The sequence below is a fragment of the Podarcis melisellensis genome (assembly GCF_964234715.1).
Source record: "Podarcis melisellensis genome assembly, chromosome: 13".
Classification (NCBI taxonomy): Eukaryota; Metazoa; Chordata; class Lepidosauria; order Squamata; family Lacertidae; genus Podarcis; species Podarcis melisellensis.
In genome coordinates, this window is record NC_138545.1 from 42,035,833 (window position 1) to 42,056,748 (window position 20,916).

Sequence of the window (20,916 nt, forward strand, 5' to 3'; positions counted from 1 at the left end):
CGCCCCCTAACCCTAACCCCCAGATGTTGCGCCCGGTGCGGCGCCCCCCCCTGCACCCCCCACACTACGCCGCTGTGGAGGATGAAACTGATGGACTATGCAGAATTAGATAAATTAACAGGAAGGATTCGAAAACTGTGGGACCAGAGATTCTCAGAAGACTGGAGTAGATTTACGGACCATTTGAAAAGCAATTGTGATGAACAGATTACGCTAGTAGGTTTGCAAGAAGTTTTGTAAGGTGAATTATTTGAAAAATTGCAAGAAAGACAATGAGGAGAATTATTAGTTAAGGATAATTAAAGGCAATAAGAAATTAAGAAATGCATAATAAGTGATAAAGAACGGAAAATCACCAGAGGTGTTGACGGAAGTCTGAAAATATTGTATAAGATGAGAAGTTATGTTGTATGAATGTTGGAACTAATATGTTAAAAAAAACTAATAAATATGTATATACAGTGGTACCTCGGGTTAAGTACTTAATTCATTCCGGAGGTCCGTTCTTAACCTGAAACTGTTCTTAACCTGAAGCACCACTTTAGCTAATGGGGCCTCCTCCTGCTGCTATGCCACCGGAGCATTTCTGTTCTCATCCTGAAGCAAAGTTCTTAACCCGAGGTACTATTTCTGGGCTAGCGGAGTCTGTAACCTGAAGCGTCTGTAACCTGAAGCATATGTAACCCGAGGTACCACTGTATATAAAAAAGGATTAATCCCCTTTCCCCGTTCACCCTCTGCTGATGATCCAATCTCCCAACAGCTGCTTCCCCCCACCCCCATGTCAGGGGGCAGAGGAACCAACCCGCACAGCAGGTTGCCAGGAACGGATAAGACAAGGAAAAGTCCTTACCACCTGCTTTCCATTCAACATTCACACAGAGAGGCTTGGGAATGCAGCCTTTTGGAATAATGGTGTTGCCCCTAGTGTATATCCACCCCTCCATCTCTCCCACTTCCTCATGTGTCATCGCTCTGGGTGCTGAGAAGTGCCCTTTGCCTTTGAGCTCTTTGCTCTCCTACTTTCAAGGCTCTCTGGGAGAGGAGGGGTCTGGAATGCTTTCTAAAGATGTTGAGCCGGTCAGCTGTCTCTCCCCTGGTCTTCCTCCTCTCCCATTATGTCCCAGCTTTTCCCCTCATCTGCCTCTGAGCTGTGACCTCCCTCAAACCCCTGTTGTAATTCCAAACTGTCTTCCACTTCTCTGGAAGGGTGAGGCTGGGGAGGTAGTCTCCACCATTCCTCCTCTGCCCGGTTCCTGACATCACCTGGCGGACGGGTGGGTGTGGTTTCAGGGAGATGGGCTCATGACCCATCCAGGTGGGCCAAGGTTGTAGCAGGAGCCTGAGGTTTTCCACCCCTGCTTTAGGCCATCATCATTTTATAAGCTCATAGGTCCCTGTCAGGCAGATTGTGGTGTTTTAAAATGCTGTTTCCTTTTAATTACCATATTTTTCGCTCTATAAGACGTACCAGACCACAAGACCCACCTAGTTTTTGGACAAGGAAAACAAGAAAAAAATATTCTGAATCTCGGAAGCCAGAACAGCAAGAGGGATCGCTGTGCAATGAAAGCAGCAATCCCTCTTGCTGTTCTGGCTTCTGGGATAGCTGCGCAGCCGGCATTCGCTCCATAAGACGCACATACATTTCCCCTTACTTTTTAGGAGGGAAAAAGTGAGTCTTATAGAGCAAAAAATACGGTATTTTGTGCTTCTTTGCACCTTTGGCATCTCTGTTTAGCTTGCTGTTAGAACAAAAGACTGGAACCTTTTCTACAGTGTGAATAATTATTTATACCCAGTGCTTTTTTCCTGGGGGGACGCAGGGGTACGCATACCCCTAAACATTTTGTGAATCTTTGTACTTTTGTCCATTTACTGTCTTTATTTTCCCTGATTTGAACTATAAAATGGTGGTTTTCTTGAGTCAAAATGAGAGTACCCCGAAACATTTTTTTAGGAAAAAAGGGACTGTTTATACCCCGCCCATCTGGCTGGGTTTCCCCAGCCACTCTGGGCGGCTCCCAACAGAATATTACAATAAAACACGATAAAGCATCAAACATTAAAAACTTCCCTAAACAGGGCTGCCTTCAGATGTCTTCTAAAAGTCAGATAGTTGTTTATTTCCTTGACATCTGATGGGAAGGCATTCCGCAGGGCGGGTGCTACTACCGAGAAGGCCCTCTGCCTCTGCAAATCCATTTGCTATTAAATTTTTTAAAAAACTGTATCTCTTTGATGATGGACAAGAGGTTCTGAAAAAAATGACGTCTTCCTAACTGTCTTTCAGGACTTGTCCTCTCGGACATCATTGAGAAATACTTTGTATCGCCCACCCTCTTCAGGGTCATCCGCCTGGCCAGAATTGGGCGTGTCCTGCGGCTGATTCGCGGAGCCAAAGGCATCCGGACACTCCTCTTTGCTTTGATGATGTCGCTGCCTGCTCTCTTCAACATTGGCCTCCTCCTCTTCCTGGTCATGTTTATCTATTCCATTTTTGGGATGTCCAACTTTGCTTACGTGAAGAAGGAATCTGGCGTAGACGACATCTTCAACTTCGAGACTTTTGGCAACAGCATCATCTGCCTTTTCCAGATCACCACGTCGGCCGGTTGGGACGGCTTGCTGAACCCCATCTTGAACAGCGGTCCCCCGGACTGTGACCCCGAACTGCAGAACCCTGGCAGCCATGTGAAGGGCGATTGCGGCAACCCTGCCATTGGCATCTTCTTCTTCTGCAGCTACATCATCATCTCCTTCTTGATAGTGGTCAACATGTACATCGCCATCATCCTGGAGAACTTCAACGTTGCCACGGAGGAGAGCAGTGAACCTCTGTGTGAGGACGACTTTGAGATGTTCTATGAGACTTGGGAGAAGTTTGACCCCGACGCCACGCAGTTCATTGATTACGCCATACTCTCGGACTTTGCGGACACCTTGCAACCTCCGCTGCGGATCGCTAAGCCCAACAAGATCAAGCTGATCACTTTGGACCTGCCCATGGTTCCTGGGGATAAGATACATTGCTTGGACATCCTCTTTGCACTCACCAAAGAAGTGCTGGGAGACTCGGGGGAAATGGATGCCCTAAAGCAGTCCATGGAGGAGAAGTTTATGGCGGCCAACCCCTCAAAGGTCTCCTACGAACCCATCACCACCACACTGAAAAGGAAGCAGGAGGAGGTGTGTGCCACCAAAATCCAACGGGCGTTTCGGAGGTATTTATTAAGGCGATCGATGAAACAGGCCTCTTACATGTACAGGCACAGCCAGGATGAGGAGACCCTGCTGGAAGGAGCCCCCGAGAAAGAAGGATTGATTGCGAAGAAAATGAATGAAATATATGGGTCTTCGGGCTCAGAGGTAGACATCCAAGTGTCTACAGAAACATCCCCACCTATTGAACTTAAACCAGTCACCAGCACAGAGACTACGGACGATCCTAGCAAAACTAAGAGAGAGGCAGATCGTGGGGGGAAAGAGGAAGGCGATCCCAGTGAAACGAAGGAAGAGGAGGATCCTGGCAAAAAGGAGGAAAGCGACCCCAGCAAAACGAAAGCGAAGAAGGAAGATTCCGGCGGAACAAAGGAAGACGACCCCAGCAAAAGTAAAGAGAAGGGGGGCACCAAACGTGGTGTGAAAGAGTCGTTTGTATAATGCAAAGCACTTTTGCCAACTGTCAATTGGCACCCAGATCCAAAAGACTTCTCTCACAGGGGCCCTTCCAAAATCATGTGCTGTAGTGAGCTAACCACCTTCTCTTACCAGGTTCCTTGTACTCAGCTCAACATCGTAACTTCGGAAACAGAGCCTCTCCTGGTTTCAAGTTGGGGTTTTGTTGTTGTTGTTGTTGTCCAGATTCGCCACAATGAGCGAAGATACCTTATTTTTTCCTTATGAGGTTAATGTGAACGATCTCTATTGCAGGTGGAAAGAACAGGTGTTTTAGTTTAATGGTAGGCGGCGTCCGATGTCATGTGTTCCAGGGCCAGTTCTGCTTTCAGTACTTCATTACTAGCGTTTTTCAGAAGTCTTGGAAGAAGAGCAAGAAGAGAAGGAATGGCCAAAGATGCAAGTCTTCATAATTTCGGTCCTGCCATGTTCCAGCTTAGGCATGGAACCAGAAGACCAGTTTTAAGGAACTCAACCAGATTTGTGTTTGTGCTTCACTTAAAAAGAAAAATGTATGAAAAACTGGGTTTTGTGGCCTGAATCAATTACGCAGATTTTCCTGTGGCTGCATATTCTGCATGATTTATTTTGCTTGTCAGGGGTGAACAAAAGCTTTGCCTTTCTATCACTGGCATGCAACAGACATGCACACACAAAAAACTTTCAAGGTTTATTTTTGCAGCCTCAAGGCCTAGATACCTTCTTGCTTTTTCAACGAAAGCAGAGGTTTTAAAGATGCCGAATTCAGTGCCCAGTGTCAAATTCTGTGTGCATGCGATCACGGAAAGCAGAATCCACAGAGCCCTGGATTTAACAACTTCTATCTGCTGGATAAACTTTGTGAAAGCTTCTGTCTTCAGCCATTTTCGCCTCCTTTTCCAAAAGCAGTGAAGAACTGCCGTCTGCACTGGTTCTCAGATATTAACATCTGGATAGGTTTCTGTGGCTGACCTCTTATGAAAAAAGGAAGTATTTCTTAATGTTATCTCCTGGTAACAGACTGATAGACAATTGGCTTAGGAGTGTTTCCAGCATGCAAATGGGAGGTGAATGGAGCTGAATAATAATTGGAACGAGGGGACACTTTGGTGAACAAAAATCCACAATGTCTTAAAGAAAACGTGCTTCAGCTTTTTCCTTTCAAGTATTTGGAAGGACTCACAAGATATTTCTTGTGTTAGAAACGGTTTAAAGTGCAATTAAGAGTCTTAACCATTTGAACTCTCTATATCGTTTATTTTTTAAAAGTAAAAATAAATCAATAGCAAAAGCAATGTGCTGATCTGTTCTCAGGGTTTAATGTCAGCTTTTAAATTGTTCTCATTCTCTACCAATCACCTAGGAAGATGTGCTGCGCTTTTACATAGTACTATATATTCTGTCCAGAAATGTAGGCCGTTTTGCTTCGCCCCTCCCTCTACTCCAGCAGTGGTGCATTTGAGTAATTTTAGATTCATTCTTCCAGGAGCCCTGGACTTCTGCCCCAAAGTCCTGTCCTGACGGCACCACTCCCCCCCCATTGCCCCCCACCCCAGTCCACACAGCACGCAAGGTATGGCCTAGAAGCTTGGAGTCTGTGTGGTTGTTCCCATGCGCAGGGCTGAGGGAAGGGAATCTCAGAGACTGAACTGCAGGGACCTGCTATCAGAATAACCCAATAGTTTATTGAACCAGCCCCCCAGAAATACAAAGGCAATATATTGCTGGTAAACATCCGTTTATACCAACTGCACCCATGCAAGAAGATGTTCCCAGTGGCTTGTGCCCCCAGCCCAACCAGTTTAAATAATGGGAGACACATGAATATTTAAGAACTGAAACAGTACTGGTATTCGCTACCCTCTCTCAGCCCTGCATCGCCCCACTGAATCTGACAAAGAAATTGGTTTATTTGTTCTGTCTGCCACACACTACCTCTGAGGCAACCATTATTGCCATCTGTTAGAAACAGTATATTGGGCAGTGTGGATCATTGACCTCCTGCGGCAGTTGATTGAACTTTGAAAAGGCTGCCACCTTTTCTGCAGTTTTGTTGATGTAAGAATCCAGTCAGGTTATAAATCTTTTGTTTTATTTTTTCCACTTGCAGAGATAGATGACAGACAGACAGACAGACAGGAAGGAAGGACATGGGTGGTGCTGTGGTATAAACCACTGAGCCTCTTGGGTTTGCCGATCAGAAGGTCAGCGGTTCGAATTCCCGCGACGGGGTGAGCTCCCGTTGCTCTGTCCCAGCTTCTGCCAACCTAGCAGTTCGAAAGCACACCAGTGCAAGTAGATAAATAGGTATCGCTGTGGCAGGAAGGTAAACGGTGTTTCCATGCACTCTGGTTTCTGTTACGATGTTCAGTTGCACCAGAAGCGGTTTAGTCCTGCTGGCCACATGACCCAGAAAGCTGTCTGCAGACAAATCCCGGCTCCCTTGGCCTGAAAGCGAGATGAGCTCTGCAACCCCATAGTCGCCTTTGACTGGACTTAACTGTTCAGGGGTCCTTTACCTTTTTTTTTTTTTTTTTTTTTTGATAGATAGAGAATCTGTACAATCTCCTAACCACTAAAAAGTGTGCAAATAAAATATCCCCCAGAGAAGGCTCGCTGAGCAATTTCGGATAGAACTAGCAAATGGCAGGATGTTCTGACAATGGAAACATTGAGGTTAATAGAAAATTAGCTATCATCCCTTGACCCATGAGGAGTGAATGGGTAGGTGGGTGTCATCCTGTGGACTTCAAACAATTCGCTAGATAGTGGGTATGTATAGACATGCATAACTAGAGCAGTCTGTTTTGTTCCACACATACAGTACAACCTTCACTGAAGAGTAGAGTCTAGGAGAAACCAGTTCTGCTTCCTTCCACCAGATGGCAACTAAGCACAGCATCACAAAACCACCACCTCACCTTTCTCCAGAGCAGTTTTTAAAATAACATTTTTTAATAAAAGAAATAATACTTTGGTCTTACAGTATAGATGGCGCCGAGGAATTGTTTAACTGGATCAGCTTGCATAGGGCCTGAAATATGTAAGTCTCCTTCCTTGGAGGTTTTTAAGCAGAGGTTGGATGGCCGTCTGTCTCGGATAAAAATAATAATTTTTGTATGCGCGTATGTACACACTACGGGGACGTGGGTGGTGCTGTGGGTTAAACCACAGAGCCTAGGGCTTGCCGATCAGAAGGTCGGCGGTTCAAATCCCAGTGACCGGCTGAGCTCCCATTGCTCGGTTCCTGCTCCTGCCAACCTAGCAGTTCGAAAGCAAGTCAAAGTGCAAGTAGATAAATAGGTACCACTCTGGCGGGAAGGTAAACGGCGTTTCCGTGCACTGCTCTGGTTTGCCAGAAGCAGCGTAGTCATGCTGGCAACATGACCCGGAAGCTGTACGCCGGCTCCCTCGGCCAATAAAGCGAGATGAGCGCTGCAACCTCAGAGTCGGCCACGACTGGACCTAATGGTCAGAGGTCCCTTTACCTTTACCTTTACGTACACACCACAGGTCTAGCGCACAAACTAAGACGCACATGGCACCCTAATAGGATCAGCCATCCTCCATGCATTTATTGTCCCTTCAATGCATGTGCCGTGGCCTTCCAGTTACCATCCCACACAGCTGGTTTGTGTGCACCCAGTGTAGGTCTCCCTTCAGAAAAAGGTTTTGCACACAGAAGACTTTCGGTTTATCAGGATACCATTCCTCGATATTCTTACTCGACACGTCCCTGGACTCAACCCCAGAACTGCCACTAGGTTCTGGGTTTAAGCTCTGATGAACTGCACCTCAAGTCTTAATAATGATAATAATAATAGTAACTTTATTATTTATACATCGCCTGTCTGGCTGGGTTTCCCCAGCCAACTCTGGCTGTTTTACAGCATATATAAAACATAGTAATCCATCAAATCCGGTAATATCTGGAATGCGTTTTAAAAATTTAGATTAGAAGCCTAGCCTCCTGAAGCTTTGCAAGCCAATTTCAGGTCGAAAATGCACTTTGGAATTTATTTTTTGCACCCCAAATTAACTCCGCGTCTGTTTCAGCAGTGTCTAATCTGACGCCCAAAATCACTGGTTCGGTTTTGTACATGCCTTTTGGAGAATGAGAGGAAAATGTTGCTAATGGGTACCTGGATTATTGCTTGAGCAAGGTGAATTTTTCTCCCAATTAAAGGTAATCTTCCTGTCCCTTCCCCTTCGCCAAGCAGAGACTACAGTTCTTTCAGGATTGGGTGCCTGCGTTTTAGTCAGCGGAGTCTTGTTGGGGATGTTTCTCCTTCCAAGTGGCAAAACTGGAGTTTCCCAATTGCCTACTGGAAAATCTAATTTTTTCAGCTACTCCACGGAGCGGGAGGCCATCCAGGAATTGTGTTACCTGAGACGAGAGTTTTCAACTGTGTTTACATGTGAACAGCTGTGGAAAAGAGGACGCTTCTCCATTTCAGATAGACTCTGTTGCTGGTACATTATGTGACACTCTGTGATAAAGAAAGAAAAAGCTTTAACTCCATAACATTGTGCAATGTTTTCTTTGTACATTTCTTAAAATAAACTGTAAATGAGCTATTGTTACATTCAGAACTATATGCTGGTTTTCTTACTAACGCTGCCTGCCTTACGTGGTGTTTAAAAAGAGAAAGAGAGAGTTGATGTGGCTTAAGCCTGCCTGCAAAACATGTCGCTCAAGTCCTTTCCTTCTCAGTAGGCAAAGAGCCGCTTGCCATTATTTAGATTTGAGAAAGAGAATATCTGTTCATACTGTTAGAAAAGCTGGGTGCGATGACCCACACTCTGCAAGAATCCCAGGGGGGTTCCAGGCACTCACCCACGGTCTGTGTTCCTTTGGAAAATCGAGACACGTCAGAGACTGTTGTAGGTTTAATAAATATGGTTTATTCACCTGTAAACCTAAATTTCAGTGTGCATGGAGGGAGTCCAGATCTTACAGTGTGGTCATTTCAAGAGGGACTTGTACAACCTTGGAGTCCAAGGGACCACTTCCAACCGACCTTCAGCCAGCCTGCCCAAGATGGATCCTAGACATTTTTCCTCCTCCTCCTTCCCAGAACAGCCTGCTGAAAACTCTCTTTTCCTGTCACCTCACATCCAGTTACCCTGGCCACCTTTCAAAACCCCCGTCTCTGTTCACACCTCAGGGCAAGGGAGAAGGAGTTCTTTGGCATTGCCAGTTAGGCTCTCTGTGGCCTTGAATTGTTTCTTAATGGCCCTCACTTGGGCTTTAGGTTGCTGACCCCTGGTCCAGCTCTATCCCCTTCTGGGTTCCATCTTCGTGTGCTACGATACTTTTTAAACAAGCAAGGTGAGGTCACTTCAAATGTACACACAACTGTGTCCTTATGGTTTTCCTAACAGGCCTTTTTTGCAAATTCATCCATGATTATCTGTTTTCCCCACTTGTGGGAACAGCATGTCCTTGTAGAACATTAATTCCAAAGGCACGGGGCTTGTCCCAGTAGGACATCAGTTCCAGGCAATGAAACGACGGAGGGGAGAGATCCATATTTGATCGGATGCAACGCTTGCTGCCCCAAAGATGGCAGTGTGAAACTCGACTCTCTGTTGAATAGGAATGAGTGGCGAAATGGCGTACAGAGGGGAAAGGGGTCACATTGTCACCCGTTCCTCTCTGTGTGTCCGTATTAGCGCTTTGTTAGGAAGGAGCTGCCTCACGAGGACAAAATTGCTTCTGCCGAACTGACCTCACGAACAAGCTGCGAAGATGAGCCTCAGCAGGCTTCCAGAACCGACAGAGGTCCACAGCTTGGCTATAACAGACCACTGTATTTTAATATTTTGTTGGAAGCCACCCAGAGTGGCTGGGGAAGCCCAGCCAAATGGGCAGGGTATAAATAATGAATTGTTGTTGTTGTTGTTGTTGTTGTTGTTGTTGTTGTTGTTGTTGAAAGACCTGGTGAGGAAGATGAGCAACTGAAGAGCAGACAATGAAAAGAGAAAAACCAGAACCTTTCCATGTTTTGGAACGTACTGCCATGGGAGGTCACGATGCCCACAGAGAAGATAAAGGGCTTTATATCAGGATTAGACAAGTTCATGGAGATTGGATCTGTCGGTGGTCAGAAGCCATAACAGCTAAAGGGAGCCTACATGCTCAGAGGAAGCCTACCCAGACCCTCCAACATTCCTCTGGTGAAAATAGGGACATTGTATTCTACATTCGTATCACCATCCCCATGGCCCCTATAAATGCTTGATGCCAATGGAGTACTTTGGATCTCAAACACCTTGGCTCCTGAACAAATCGGCTCCCGAACGATCAAAACCCGGAAGTGAGTGTTCCAGTTTTTGAACGCTTTTCGGAAGCCGAACATCCAGCGCAGCTTTCGCGGCTTCTGATTGGCTGCAGGAAGCGAGATGAGCACCGCAACCCCCGAGTCGGTCATGACTGGACCTAATGGTCAGGGGCCCCTTTAGCTATCAATAAAAGTTTGCGAATGTTTATTCATAGCCAGCCAAGGAGTCCGTTTCGTTTTGTTGCATCCTCAAATACTTTGTAAAGGGTTCCCATTCATCTTTAAAGTCACAGTTATCTTTGTCCCGTAGCTTGTATGTCAGTTTTGCCAACCTTGTCTAACACTCTCAAATACCACTACACTTCTGTGCAAATGCATCTGCTACAAGCACAGTAGCACACCAGCCTGGGGAAAGGTCTCTGTCCCAGCTATATGCTTAACCTACCAATGGCCGCTACTCCATGGCAGTCCTGTCAGTCAAACTGGCCACCCGTGGCAACCCCTGGTCACATGACAGAGTGCGCCCTGCCCAAAGGTTCTGCCTCCATCGCAGCTGCATTTACATGGGCAGGAAACAGAAAATCGGCAAGGGAGAGGCCTCGGCACTTTCAGTTTTTCAAAGGCAGAACTGAGAGCTGGTTGTGTTTTCGCTGGGCTCGAGTTGGCATCTTCAACTGGCAATGGCGCCTTATTTCCTCCGGGTCTGCGGAGTGTTCTGGGTGATGCTGGGAACCTGCCTTGTGGTCACAGGTATGGCGTCTTCTCTCTCGTCTTCTGTTCCCTTCAGTGAAATGGGCCTGTCGGTTTATTCACAGCGGGATGGCAAGTTGAGGGGGCAATGGGCCTGTCTCAAGCCAGATGTTGCTGGACTCCATCTCCCAGTCAACATAGCTAATGGTCAGGGATGAAGGCAAGGGCATTGACTCCTTGGGGTGAGACACTTTGGGGGGCCCTATCTTTTTTAGGGTGCTGGGCCCCCTCAATATTATTTTTTTATTTAAATTTTTATTGATTTTAACATATAAATTATAAAATGTACCACAAAACTTATCACTTATACAATCTTTTTAGACTTCCATCAGACCTCTGATGATCCACCGTTTTAACCACTTCCTGTGCATTTCTTAACTTTATATTGCCTTTACATCTCTTAACAAATCATATTTCCCCTTCTCCAATTTTGCGATACTTCCAATAATACTCCTCACAAAACTTCTTGCAACCCTACAAACGTCACCTGTTCTTCACAAATACTTTTCAAATAGTCCGTAAATTTACTCCAGTCTCCCGTGAATTTCTGGTCCCGCCGGTTTCGAATCCTTCCTGTTAGTTTATCTAATTCTGCATAGTCCATGGGACCCCTCAATATTCAGAGAGCCCCATGCCCAATGTCAGGACACCGCACCAAAACCCCTCTAACGTCTGGAGAAGCTGGCACCTCTGGAAGAAGCAGAGTTCCAGCCTAGCAACATCTGGAGGATTACAGGTTTCCCCTCCCTGGATAATTTCTAAAAAGAGAGAGAGACTGGGCCTCAGACCTGCCTAAAAACTCAAGTTCTCTCACTGTAAATCGGCTGGTGGGGAGGCCCTTTGGGGTATTGGATAGTTCCCGCCCCCCGCAGCAAATTGGACTACAACTGCTATCATCCCTCACCACATTTGGGTTTGGAAAGACTGCTGTGGACAGACTGGTAAAGAAAAAGCAATTTAGATGCGTTGTACATGCTGAGCCTCTTGGGCTTCCTGATCAGAAGATCGGTGGTTCGAATCCCCGTGACGGAGTGAGCTCCCATTGCTCTGTCCCAGCTTCTGTCAACCTAGCATTCCGAAAGCACGCCAGTGCAAGTAGATAAATAGGTACTGCTGTGGCGGGAAGGTAAACGGCGTTTCCGTGCGCTCTGGCTTCCGTCACGGTGTTCCATTGTGCCAGAAGCAGTTTAGTCATTCTCCTCACATGACCTGTAAAGCTGTCTGTGGAAAAATGCCGGCTCCCTCGGCCTGAAAGCGAGATGAGCATTGCAACCCCATAGTGGCCTTAACCGTCCAGGGATCCTTTACCTTTACCTTTTACCTATATGCGATATAACATTGTGCCACCAGATGGCAATGTGGGGTCCCGTTTTTCTCTACCTGTTTTCCCCGTTTAAATTTATGACACGTTTAACTGAAACGCTTCTTTGATGTGTCTAGATCAGGGGTCAGCAAACTTTTTCAGAAGGGGGCTGGTCCACTGTTTCTCAGACCTTGCGGGGGGCTGGACTATATTTTGAAAAAATAATGAATGAATTCCTATGCCCCACAAATAAGCCAGAGATGCATTTTAGATAAAAGCACACATTCTACTCATGTAAAAACACGCTGATTCCCGGACCGTTTGTGGGCCAGATTTAGAAGGCGATTGGGCCGCATCCAGCCCCCGGGCCTTAGGTTACCTACCCATGGTCTAGATACAGCCAAGGTCTGTCCACATAGGAAGCCTCACACTGTAAATGGAGGAAAAAAAACAAGGAAATCCAACCAGGTTACAGGAAGTGTGCAGGAGAAGAGTTGAGTGTAGGAACTGAAAGGGGAGAGATGCTGAGCTAGAGAATGGTGAACTCTTCCAGTTGTTTTGAGCCCTCTGGGCACTTTTCAGTTTGGAGATTTAGCCCTAGAAAACTGGGGCCAAATGTATGAAGCTGTCATCGTATGCACTGTTGGCCCCTTCAGCTGGTGGGGAGGCTCTTTGGGGTCCTGGGTGGTTCCTTCACCTCCTCAGTCCGCTCCTGTTTGGACCAGACAGGTCTGGGACCAAGATGGGACCTTCTGCATTTTGCTTCTGGGTGGGGCTCCCAAAACGCCCCCTCAGCCCCCGATCACCTGACACAGTTGTGGTAACTGGGGATAGACTTTCACAGAAGCAAGAACCGGAAGAGTGGCCGTGTGTGCAGTGAGCTCTGTCAACAAAGAGTGCAGTACTTCCTGCCCATCTGTTTTGCATTTGCGGACAAACCTAAAATAAACCAGTGCCTGGTTGGATAAATAGAAAGACAGATAGATGATAGATAGATATAGATAGATATAGATATAGATAGATAGATAGATAGATAGATAGATAGATAGATAGATAGATGATAGATAGATAGATGATAGATGGATATATGAATTAATTCATTTAATTTTAAACAACTCATAAATACAGTGGTAACTCAGGTTAAGTACTTAATTCGTTCCGGAGGTCTGTACTTAACCTGAAACTGTTCTTAACCCGAAGCACCATTTTAGCTAATGGGGCCTCCTGCTGGTGCCGTGCCGCCAGAGCACGATTTCTGTTCTCATCCTGAAGCAAAGTTCTTAACCTGAAGCACTATTTCTGGGTTAGCGGAGTCTGAAGCGTATGTAACCTGAAGCATATGTAACCTGAGGTACCACTGTACATGATATGATTATTACCAAGTTACCAAGAAGATAAATAAATCGCCCAGACACACCTTCTCCTGGAATTTATGCTTCCAAAACTGTACTCTTTCGTTTACAATCAGGGCACGCCCCATAAGTTCCTGCTGAAATCCGGTAACTTTTATCAGTTAAAATAAAGAATTACTTAACTATAATCAATCAAATAATGGCAAGTCACAATGCATAAAATACAGTGGTACCTTGGGTTACATAAGCTTCAGCTTACAGACTCCGCTAACCCAGAAATAGTGCTTCAGGTTAAGAACTTTGCTTCAGGATAAGAACAGAAATCGTGCTCCAGCGGTGTGGCGGCAGCAGGAGGCCCCATTAGCTATAGTAGTGCTTCAGGTTAAGAACAGTTTCAGGTTAAGAACGGACCTCCGGAACGAATTAAGTACTTAACCCAAGGTACCACTGTACCACAAAACATGCAAAACAAGCATCAAATTGAGAAAGCAGGGCACACAACTTACAAAACTGATTTTTTTATAAATATCCCTGAACTCTTCTCTTCTCCCAGCTGCTTTTGCTTGTCTCAAAGTGATAATCATAGTCTTCCTGCTAGGGCTGGAAGGTGAAGCGATGTTTAGTTCAGGACTCAAATTTCAGAATTGTGCTCACATTTGAAACCTGTGTAAAATGTGGTTCCAGTTAGAAGTTAAATCACCGGAGAGCTTTGCTTTGTCTTGTTTTGTTCAAAAGAGAGAGATCTCTTCACCTCCGCCCTCCCTTTCGCTGCCATTTTGTGGTTTTTCACCATTTATGCACATGCTGCAGTTTCTGAGAAGGCGACGCGGATACGCTTCATCGCTGCCCGGTGGGGCAGTCAAGTTTCCTTCAGGTGTGTTTCCAGCTCTCCGGCAAATTGGTACAAAGAGACGGAGAAGGGCAAGCATCAGGAGATGGTGAGCACTTCCAGAGTCCAGGTGCTGAGGAACGAATCGCTGCTCCTGATGCACATCAGCAAAATCCAGCACACCGACAACGGCATCTACTTCTGTGAGAACAACAAGACACGAATTAGTCGGCAGCAGTGCTGCGGCACTGAACTGCGAGTCATGGGTGAATAGCTTTAATTTGCTTCAATATTCCTTTTTCCTGCTTCCAAGGTCCTGTAATCTGTGGCTGTGAGTAACCATGAAGCAGGGCTCTACCATAAAGTCTACCTTTCCTGGGCACAGACCCTGCAAGTGTCCCTCTTTTCCAGGGACACCCCTGATTTACAGAAGCCATCCCAGTTTATGATTTGATCCCGGAATGTCCCACTTTTCCTTAGGATGCTCCTATTTTCCTTGGAGAAATGTTGGAGGGTATGGAGTTATCCGACCCCTGAGCCATCTGAAGGCAGTTCTGTATAGGGATTTAAAAAAAAAAAATGTTGAATTTTTAAAATTATTTTTTATATGTTGGAAGCTGCCCAGAGTGGCTGGGGCAACCCAATAAGATGTGTGGGGTATAAATGGTAAAATTATCATTATGGAACGGGATGTCCCTATTTTCATCGGGCACATGAAGGGAACAGCCACATATTCACAAGGAAAAGGTATTGCCTTGCATCTTGGATTGTTTCTGATCCCATTTAGAGGCCCATCCTTGCTCTGTTCAATCAAAGGGCAGGATTCAGTTAATGAGTCTTGTTCGTGGAAGCCCAGAACAAGGATGTCCATTTGTGCAATGGAGCTTTCTTCCCTTATCGTGCTTCACCCTCCAGAATTGGCTCCGGGGAGGTGGAGGGCATAGCTGTCACTTTCCCCTTTTCTTGCGAGGAATCCTATTCAGAATAAGGGAATTTCCCTTAAAAAAAGGAAAAAGTTGACAGCTATGGGGGTGGCTCTGGGAGAGAAATTGGCTTTGGGTGAGACACCCCCCGCCCCCATGGAAGAGATGGGTGGAGTTGTTCCTGTCAGGAGCTCGTCCTACTCTTGAGTAGGACCCTGGCAGAGACGCATGCCCAATTGGCATGTTCCCTCCCCTCTGGTCGATCGTTCAGGAGCTTCAAAAGCTTTCTTCTGCCCGAACATCACAATGGCTGATGCCAACAGACACCAGCACACTTAGGGATCCGCAGAGTCTTCGCAGCTTGCGTAACAGAACTCAGCATTTTGGCTAATCTACTTTATTTACATATAAACACACACGGAGCACTGCAACATGGCTCCCTATCTCTCTAGCATCAGACTGCAAAGAGAAAAAGAACAAAGGACAATAGTCCCACTTCATGGAACACAGTAACACAAACATCCTGTCTCCGTCACTTCCCACTCCGTGGAGTCAAAACATACACTGTCATGTGATAGACAAAAATCCCATGACTGCAATCATGGAGCAGGAATTCTAACAGCGAGCCACAATGTTTACACTGACAGAACCATCACCGTAGCACAACACTGGATTCCACCAGAGTCCTGGATGCTTATGCAAATGCAAACCACGCCCACAGTCGCACTGCATTGTGGGCTTTGCAGTCTGTTGTATATTATAGCAGGGAGCTGTTCCCGTTCAAAGACGGAAAGGAAACCATAGTCACATTGCAGCCAAAGATGACAGACCTAAGTAATGAGCTTATCTTGTCTTCGTTCTAAGGTATCAGCACATTTCAGCAAGTGCAGAATCGAAACACCCTGAAAGATGCCATCATCGTGATCCAGACCCTTCTTATTGTCCTGTTCGTGAGTGTTCCTGTGTTTCTAACTATGGGGAAGGTAAGTGAATTGGGCCTTCTGTGGAATGCCAAATTCTGACATCGCTGGTGCTCAAGCGCTGCTGCAGCGCAATGATGTAGTCCTAACATTATCTCATTCCTTTTAATAGCCTGGTTTTTTGTGGGTTTTTTGAGACATTGTGCGTATACAGCAGTAAATACAAACAACCCATTTGCAACAAGGCCATAAAAACTGACATGTGGCAAGTTTTTTAAGGTTCAGCCTGCAAGTAGCATCAGCTTGATCAAACTGGGAAGTCGCAGTATATTGTGTTTTTAATATTCGGTTGGAAGCCACCCAGAGTGGCTGGGGAAACCCAGCCAGATGGGTGGGGTATAAACAATAAATGATTATTATATTATAGCGCTGTTTCCTGACTGCATGCAAAGCAGAGCCAACAGACGACTGCCACTGGGGAGCTGCTTCCACAAAATCAGAGCTACTGTGAAAGAGGACCTGTTCTGTACTTTCCCAAGTCTCAACTCCCATGTAGAGAGACTGGGCTTTGCACAGAACCTCCATGACTGACCCTACTAGAAACTTCTTGTTTCTAGCATGGCATTGCAGAAGCGTAATAGACGAGAGATTAGATGCTTGGACAGATATTTAAGAGAGAGCTTTAATGGGTGTCAGGTTCCAAGAGCTCTCAGAACCCCAGGGGGTCTCTCGCCCACAGTGACCCCTCTGGTGGGTTCCTTATTCAAAGAATTTAGTTGCTCAGTTTCATCATAGGAACCCGGTCTATTCTGTAACGTACACAGTCCTTCCTTCTGTCAATCTTTCCTCTCCTTCTTATCCTCTTAGTAGCTCTCCATGTCAGCTTAAAAGCCCCAGCCCCATTTTTCCTATTCCCTTTTCCTTTACCCTACACTTTGTCCTCGCTGGGGCCATGCCATTTTCCTCTGTCGTTCATCCCTTTCCCCCTACATTTCCTCTGTCTTCTCCCTTTGTGTTTCTGTCCTCGCCTTCCTGGCTTCCTCTGTGCTTCTCCTCTATCATTCTTATCCTGCTCCTCCTCCTTCATGTTGGGACTGACACCAGGCACTCAGCAACACACCAACTTTTAAAGAGCTGCTCTCTGCATCCATCTCTGCACAGCTCTACTTCTGGTCCTGATGCCTCCAGGTTTTGCTGGACCAGCCAAGGAGCCTCTTGGAGTCAGTCAGTCAATCAGTTTTATTGCACATAGCCAAAGGCTGCCGCAATGTACACAGAATCATTCAACAATTAAAAGGAAATATACTGGATTGATACAAAAAACTTAAAACATTTATATTATCAGGACATTACCTACTCTAAACAGAGCTATAAAAGTACCTTAATATACAAGTTAAGACATTAAACAATAAAATTTATAAGCTAAAATTATCACATGGCCACTAATATATTAAAAAATAATGTTAATTAATACAATGTGCAATTATATTCGGAGTTTGGTGATAAAGATAGAATATAGCTTGATGTAAACAGGGTCAAATAAATTCATCTCCTTTATAGTTGGTGGCTACATAATTTGCTCTAATTTTCCTAATGGCAGTTACAAATAGTGCTACACGCCAGGTCACATACTTATCTGTGTCTGTGAGGAGATATAAAATCATGTCAGAGGGGTCAGGGGACCTTGTCATTATAGGTGCTAAAAATCTTTCTCTTGCTTCATTATATAAGGGGCAGCGCAAGATATAATGCATAAGGTCCTCTACTTCAGAACACCCCTTAATGCAAACATGTTTGTTTGTTAGTATGCCTCTGTGTCTCCCATCTCTATAAGCAGAGTTTATTGTATTTAATCGTAACTCTGTAAAAGTTTTCCGAAGTTGCACAAAAGTCAATTCATTAAAATAAGATGTACCATATTTTTTGCTCTATAAGACTCACTTTTTCCTTCCTAAAAAGTAAGGGGAAATGTGTGTGCGTCTTATGGAGCGAATGCAGGCTGCGCAGCTATCCCAGAAGCCAGAACAGCAAGATGGATTGCTGCTTTCACTGCGCAGCGATCCCTCTTGCTGTTCTGGCTTCTGAGATTCAGAATATTTTTTTCTTGTTTTCCTCCTCCAAAAACTAGGTGCGTCTTGTGGTCTGGTGCGTCTTATGGAGCGAAAAATATGGTATATTCATAGTCCTCTCACCAAGGACTCCTTCTCAAAGGGTCTAGGGCCTTCTCAAGATGCACAGATTAATCTGAATCACCCATGAAGTCCCATGAAACTGTGTTGCTTGGTAGTGTGCATAGGTATTTTTTAGACCATCTTTAGCTGGACTGGTGCAAATCTGGCTCCAAGTTTTCGTAGGCCTTTGGGCAACACCATCTTGCTGCCCACCAGCCCTGGCACTGCCCCTTCAGCATCATCTCTGGCAATTTTTCCAAAGCCCTTGTTTGAGACAATCCTGCTCAGTTACTCTGCTGATTCCAACCCAACAATTGCCACGGTGAGGGATGCTTCGCTAGCAGTTCCTTTTCAAACAGAGACTCAACAGCTTGGAATAATGTGAGGCTATTTCTCCTTCAGGGTGATGGCAAGAATGCGTCGGCTGAGGACCATACTTACGAGGTGAGCAACAGAGTGAGGTATTTTCAAAATGGTAAAGCTGGAAAATGGGGTAGTCCATCTTGGGCAGGAGAGAGAAGAGAAAGTACAGGAATTCATTCAGACATCAGCCAAGGTAGGGGCAAACAGAGCCTGGCTAGAAGCTGTTAGTGGAGCACTGGGTTCGGAAAAGTGTTTATCTTGCCAAAGTGATCACTTACTGGTGCTTTGGGTGTGTGTGGGGGACAGACAGTATACGTGTGTCAGCATCTTCACACAAGTGAAAGAGAAAAAGGAGGAGGCCTAAGTGAATAGAGGAAGACAATGGTGTTTGTATATGGCATGATCTGTGTTCAGGTGACTGCTGAGTGCTTTAAAACAATTGTGTGCCTGTTGAGAGAGAGAAAGAGTTCACGGAGAATGGACATAGGGAAAGATACTGAAATCCAAAGCCAGCCCCTGTAAATTTGTGTGGTTCTGTAATGTCATTCGGATCCAGCCATTTCACTGGTACGTTTGAGGAACTGGGGTGGGGGTGGGGGTGACCCAAACCAAAGCAATTACAGCAAACCAACACAAAAATATTGTCACAAATATGAAAATCACGTTTGGTTCATAATTATTCTGTGATTATGGGGTGGGAAGATCGAACCCTGGTTTTCGCCCCTTCTACCTGCTGCTGCCCGTTGATGGTTGCCACCCATAGCTGTCAATGTTTCCCCTTTTTTAAGGGAAATTCCCATATTCCGAATAAGATTCCTCGCAAGAAAAGGGAAAAGTTGACAGCTATGTTGCCACCTGGGTGCATTTTGGCCAAGCTGAACTGTTTTCAAGTGTGCAAGCCATTGCTGGTGATTTAAAAGAAGTGATTGATGGATATGTATTTGTGGTTAAGAGTGGATCCCTTACTTTGTATACAAACTTTTTTCCTTTTCCCTTTTGCTTCTTCACAGGGGTTGGCGGTTGAATTAGCTGATACATATGAAGACATTTGTACTTACCAGGACAGAGTAACAGACAAGTGGAATCTGGGGGAGAGTCCAGGCGAGGAGTGAAACCTTTGGCAGCATCTTTGGCAAGGTGTGCCCACACCTGACTTGGGAACAAGTTTTGCTTGGCTACAGTGCTCTCGATGCAGCTCTCGCTTGCTTGCTTAGCTATCATCAGCCGAACTGCTAGATCAAATGTGGTATTCCTTCGCTCCTGATTCCTTGGGCATGGGGTTTGTTGTTAAGAGGGACCCAAAGCTGGGGTAGTGGCAGACCCTATTTAGGGAAGCTCTCCTCCTATCCTCCCCATACAAGAGGAAAACACAAAATTGTCAATAATAAAATCTGAGCATGGGTTTGATTCTCACATATGGTTTTTTTCCTAACATCAGTTTGCTTGCCATAAATGTGCCTTTTAATTTGAATGGGTTTCCTCCCACACATGCACACATCCTCAATTCTTGAAGCTGCTAGTTTTAGGGTGGTTTTTAAAGGAAAGCCGGATATTAGAAGTGTCAAATTTGGTAAGCCAAGGTGGAATCTGGCTTGGCCACCTGGAATGTCCCTTTGAGAGCTTATGGCCACAGCCTAAAAAAGAAGTAGAAGTCACTTGTTTTTTCGGTCTTGCACTCTCGCACGGATCAGCTGGCTCCCACAAGGGCTCAGGACCAAAACACAAAAGAGCATCGCAATTTTGATCAGTGGGATGTCGAAGGGTACACATGCTGATGTTCAAAGCAGAGGAGGCCCAAGCCAGAAGGAAACAGTGGCAATTTATAATTACACAACACCCTGGAGAGAACACACTTGAACGGTACCAAAGCGTTGGCCCCCGGTGATCTTTTGCTAAAGTTGGCGGTGCTTCACAGTGTTTCCTCTTGTTTTCGTGTGGTTCACCGAAGCAGATCTCTTTCTTTCCTCTCATCTTGCATGACTAAATAACTCCGCCATGTGCAGCGGGGAAATGGGTATCTGGGGCGGGGGTGGGGTGGGAGGCAGAAATGTCACACGTTCACTCGGGCAAGGCAATGGAAAGGGGACTTTACACAAGCAAGTTTCAGTTCTGCCCGCCACGCCTCACCCCTCCATCGCCATCTTAGCTTTGAGACCCTCGCTGGTCTCTGAGGTTGTTCTGACTCCAAGGACCTTGACTGCATGTTCCTTTTGTTAACGGAAAAATCTGTGGGCTCCCTTGGACAAAAAACAAAGACACCAACCAGGATTACTTGGAGCAAAACAGCAGCCTGTAGGCTTGGCCTTTATTGATCTGTTGCAACAGGGTGCTCCCCTCACCTGCAGGAGAGAGGAGGGACCCAGA

The 20,916-nt window shown here is 45.7% G+C and overlaps 2 protein-coding genes across 2 annotated transcripts in view; both read left to right on the forward strand.

Moving 5' to 3' along the window:
* LOC309354062 (sodium channel protein type 4 subunit alpha-like) overlaps nucleotides 1-4,798 on the forward strand; it is a 52,062-nt gene extending 47,264 nt beyond the window's left edge. The window contains exon 15 of the mRNA XM_081883812.1: nucleotides 2,294-4,798. Coding sequence (XP_081739938.1) covers nucleotides 2,294-3,663 — 1,370 coding nt within the window. The 3' untranslated portion in view covers nucleotides 3,664-4,798. The remainder of the gene's footprint in view (nucleotides 1-2,293) is intronic.
* Nucleotides 4,799-10,516: 5,718 nt separating this feature from the next.
* On the forward strand, nucleotides 10,517-20,125 carry LOC309354319 (B-cell antigen receptor complex-associated protein beta chain-like). The gene is made up of 5 exons (XM_081884473.1): nucleotides 10,517-10,691; nucleotides 14,157-14,441; nucleotides 15,963-16,081; nucleotides 18,592-18,633; nucleotides 19,563-20,125. The coding sequence occupies exons 1-5, from the start codon at nucleotides 10,622-10,624 to the stop codon at nucleotides 19,662-19,664; spliced, it is 618 nt and encodes a 205-aa protein (XP_081740599.1). The 5' UTR covers nucleotides 10,517-10,621; the 3' UTR covers nucleotides 19,665-20,125.
* The last annotated feature ends 791 nt before the right edge of the window (nucleotides 20,126-20,916 follow it).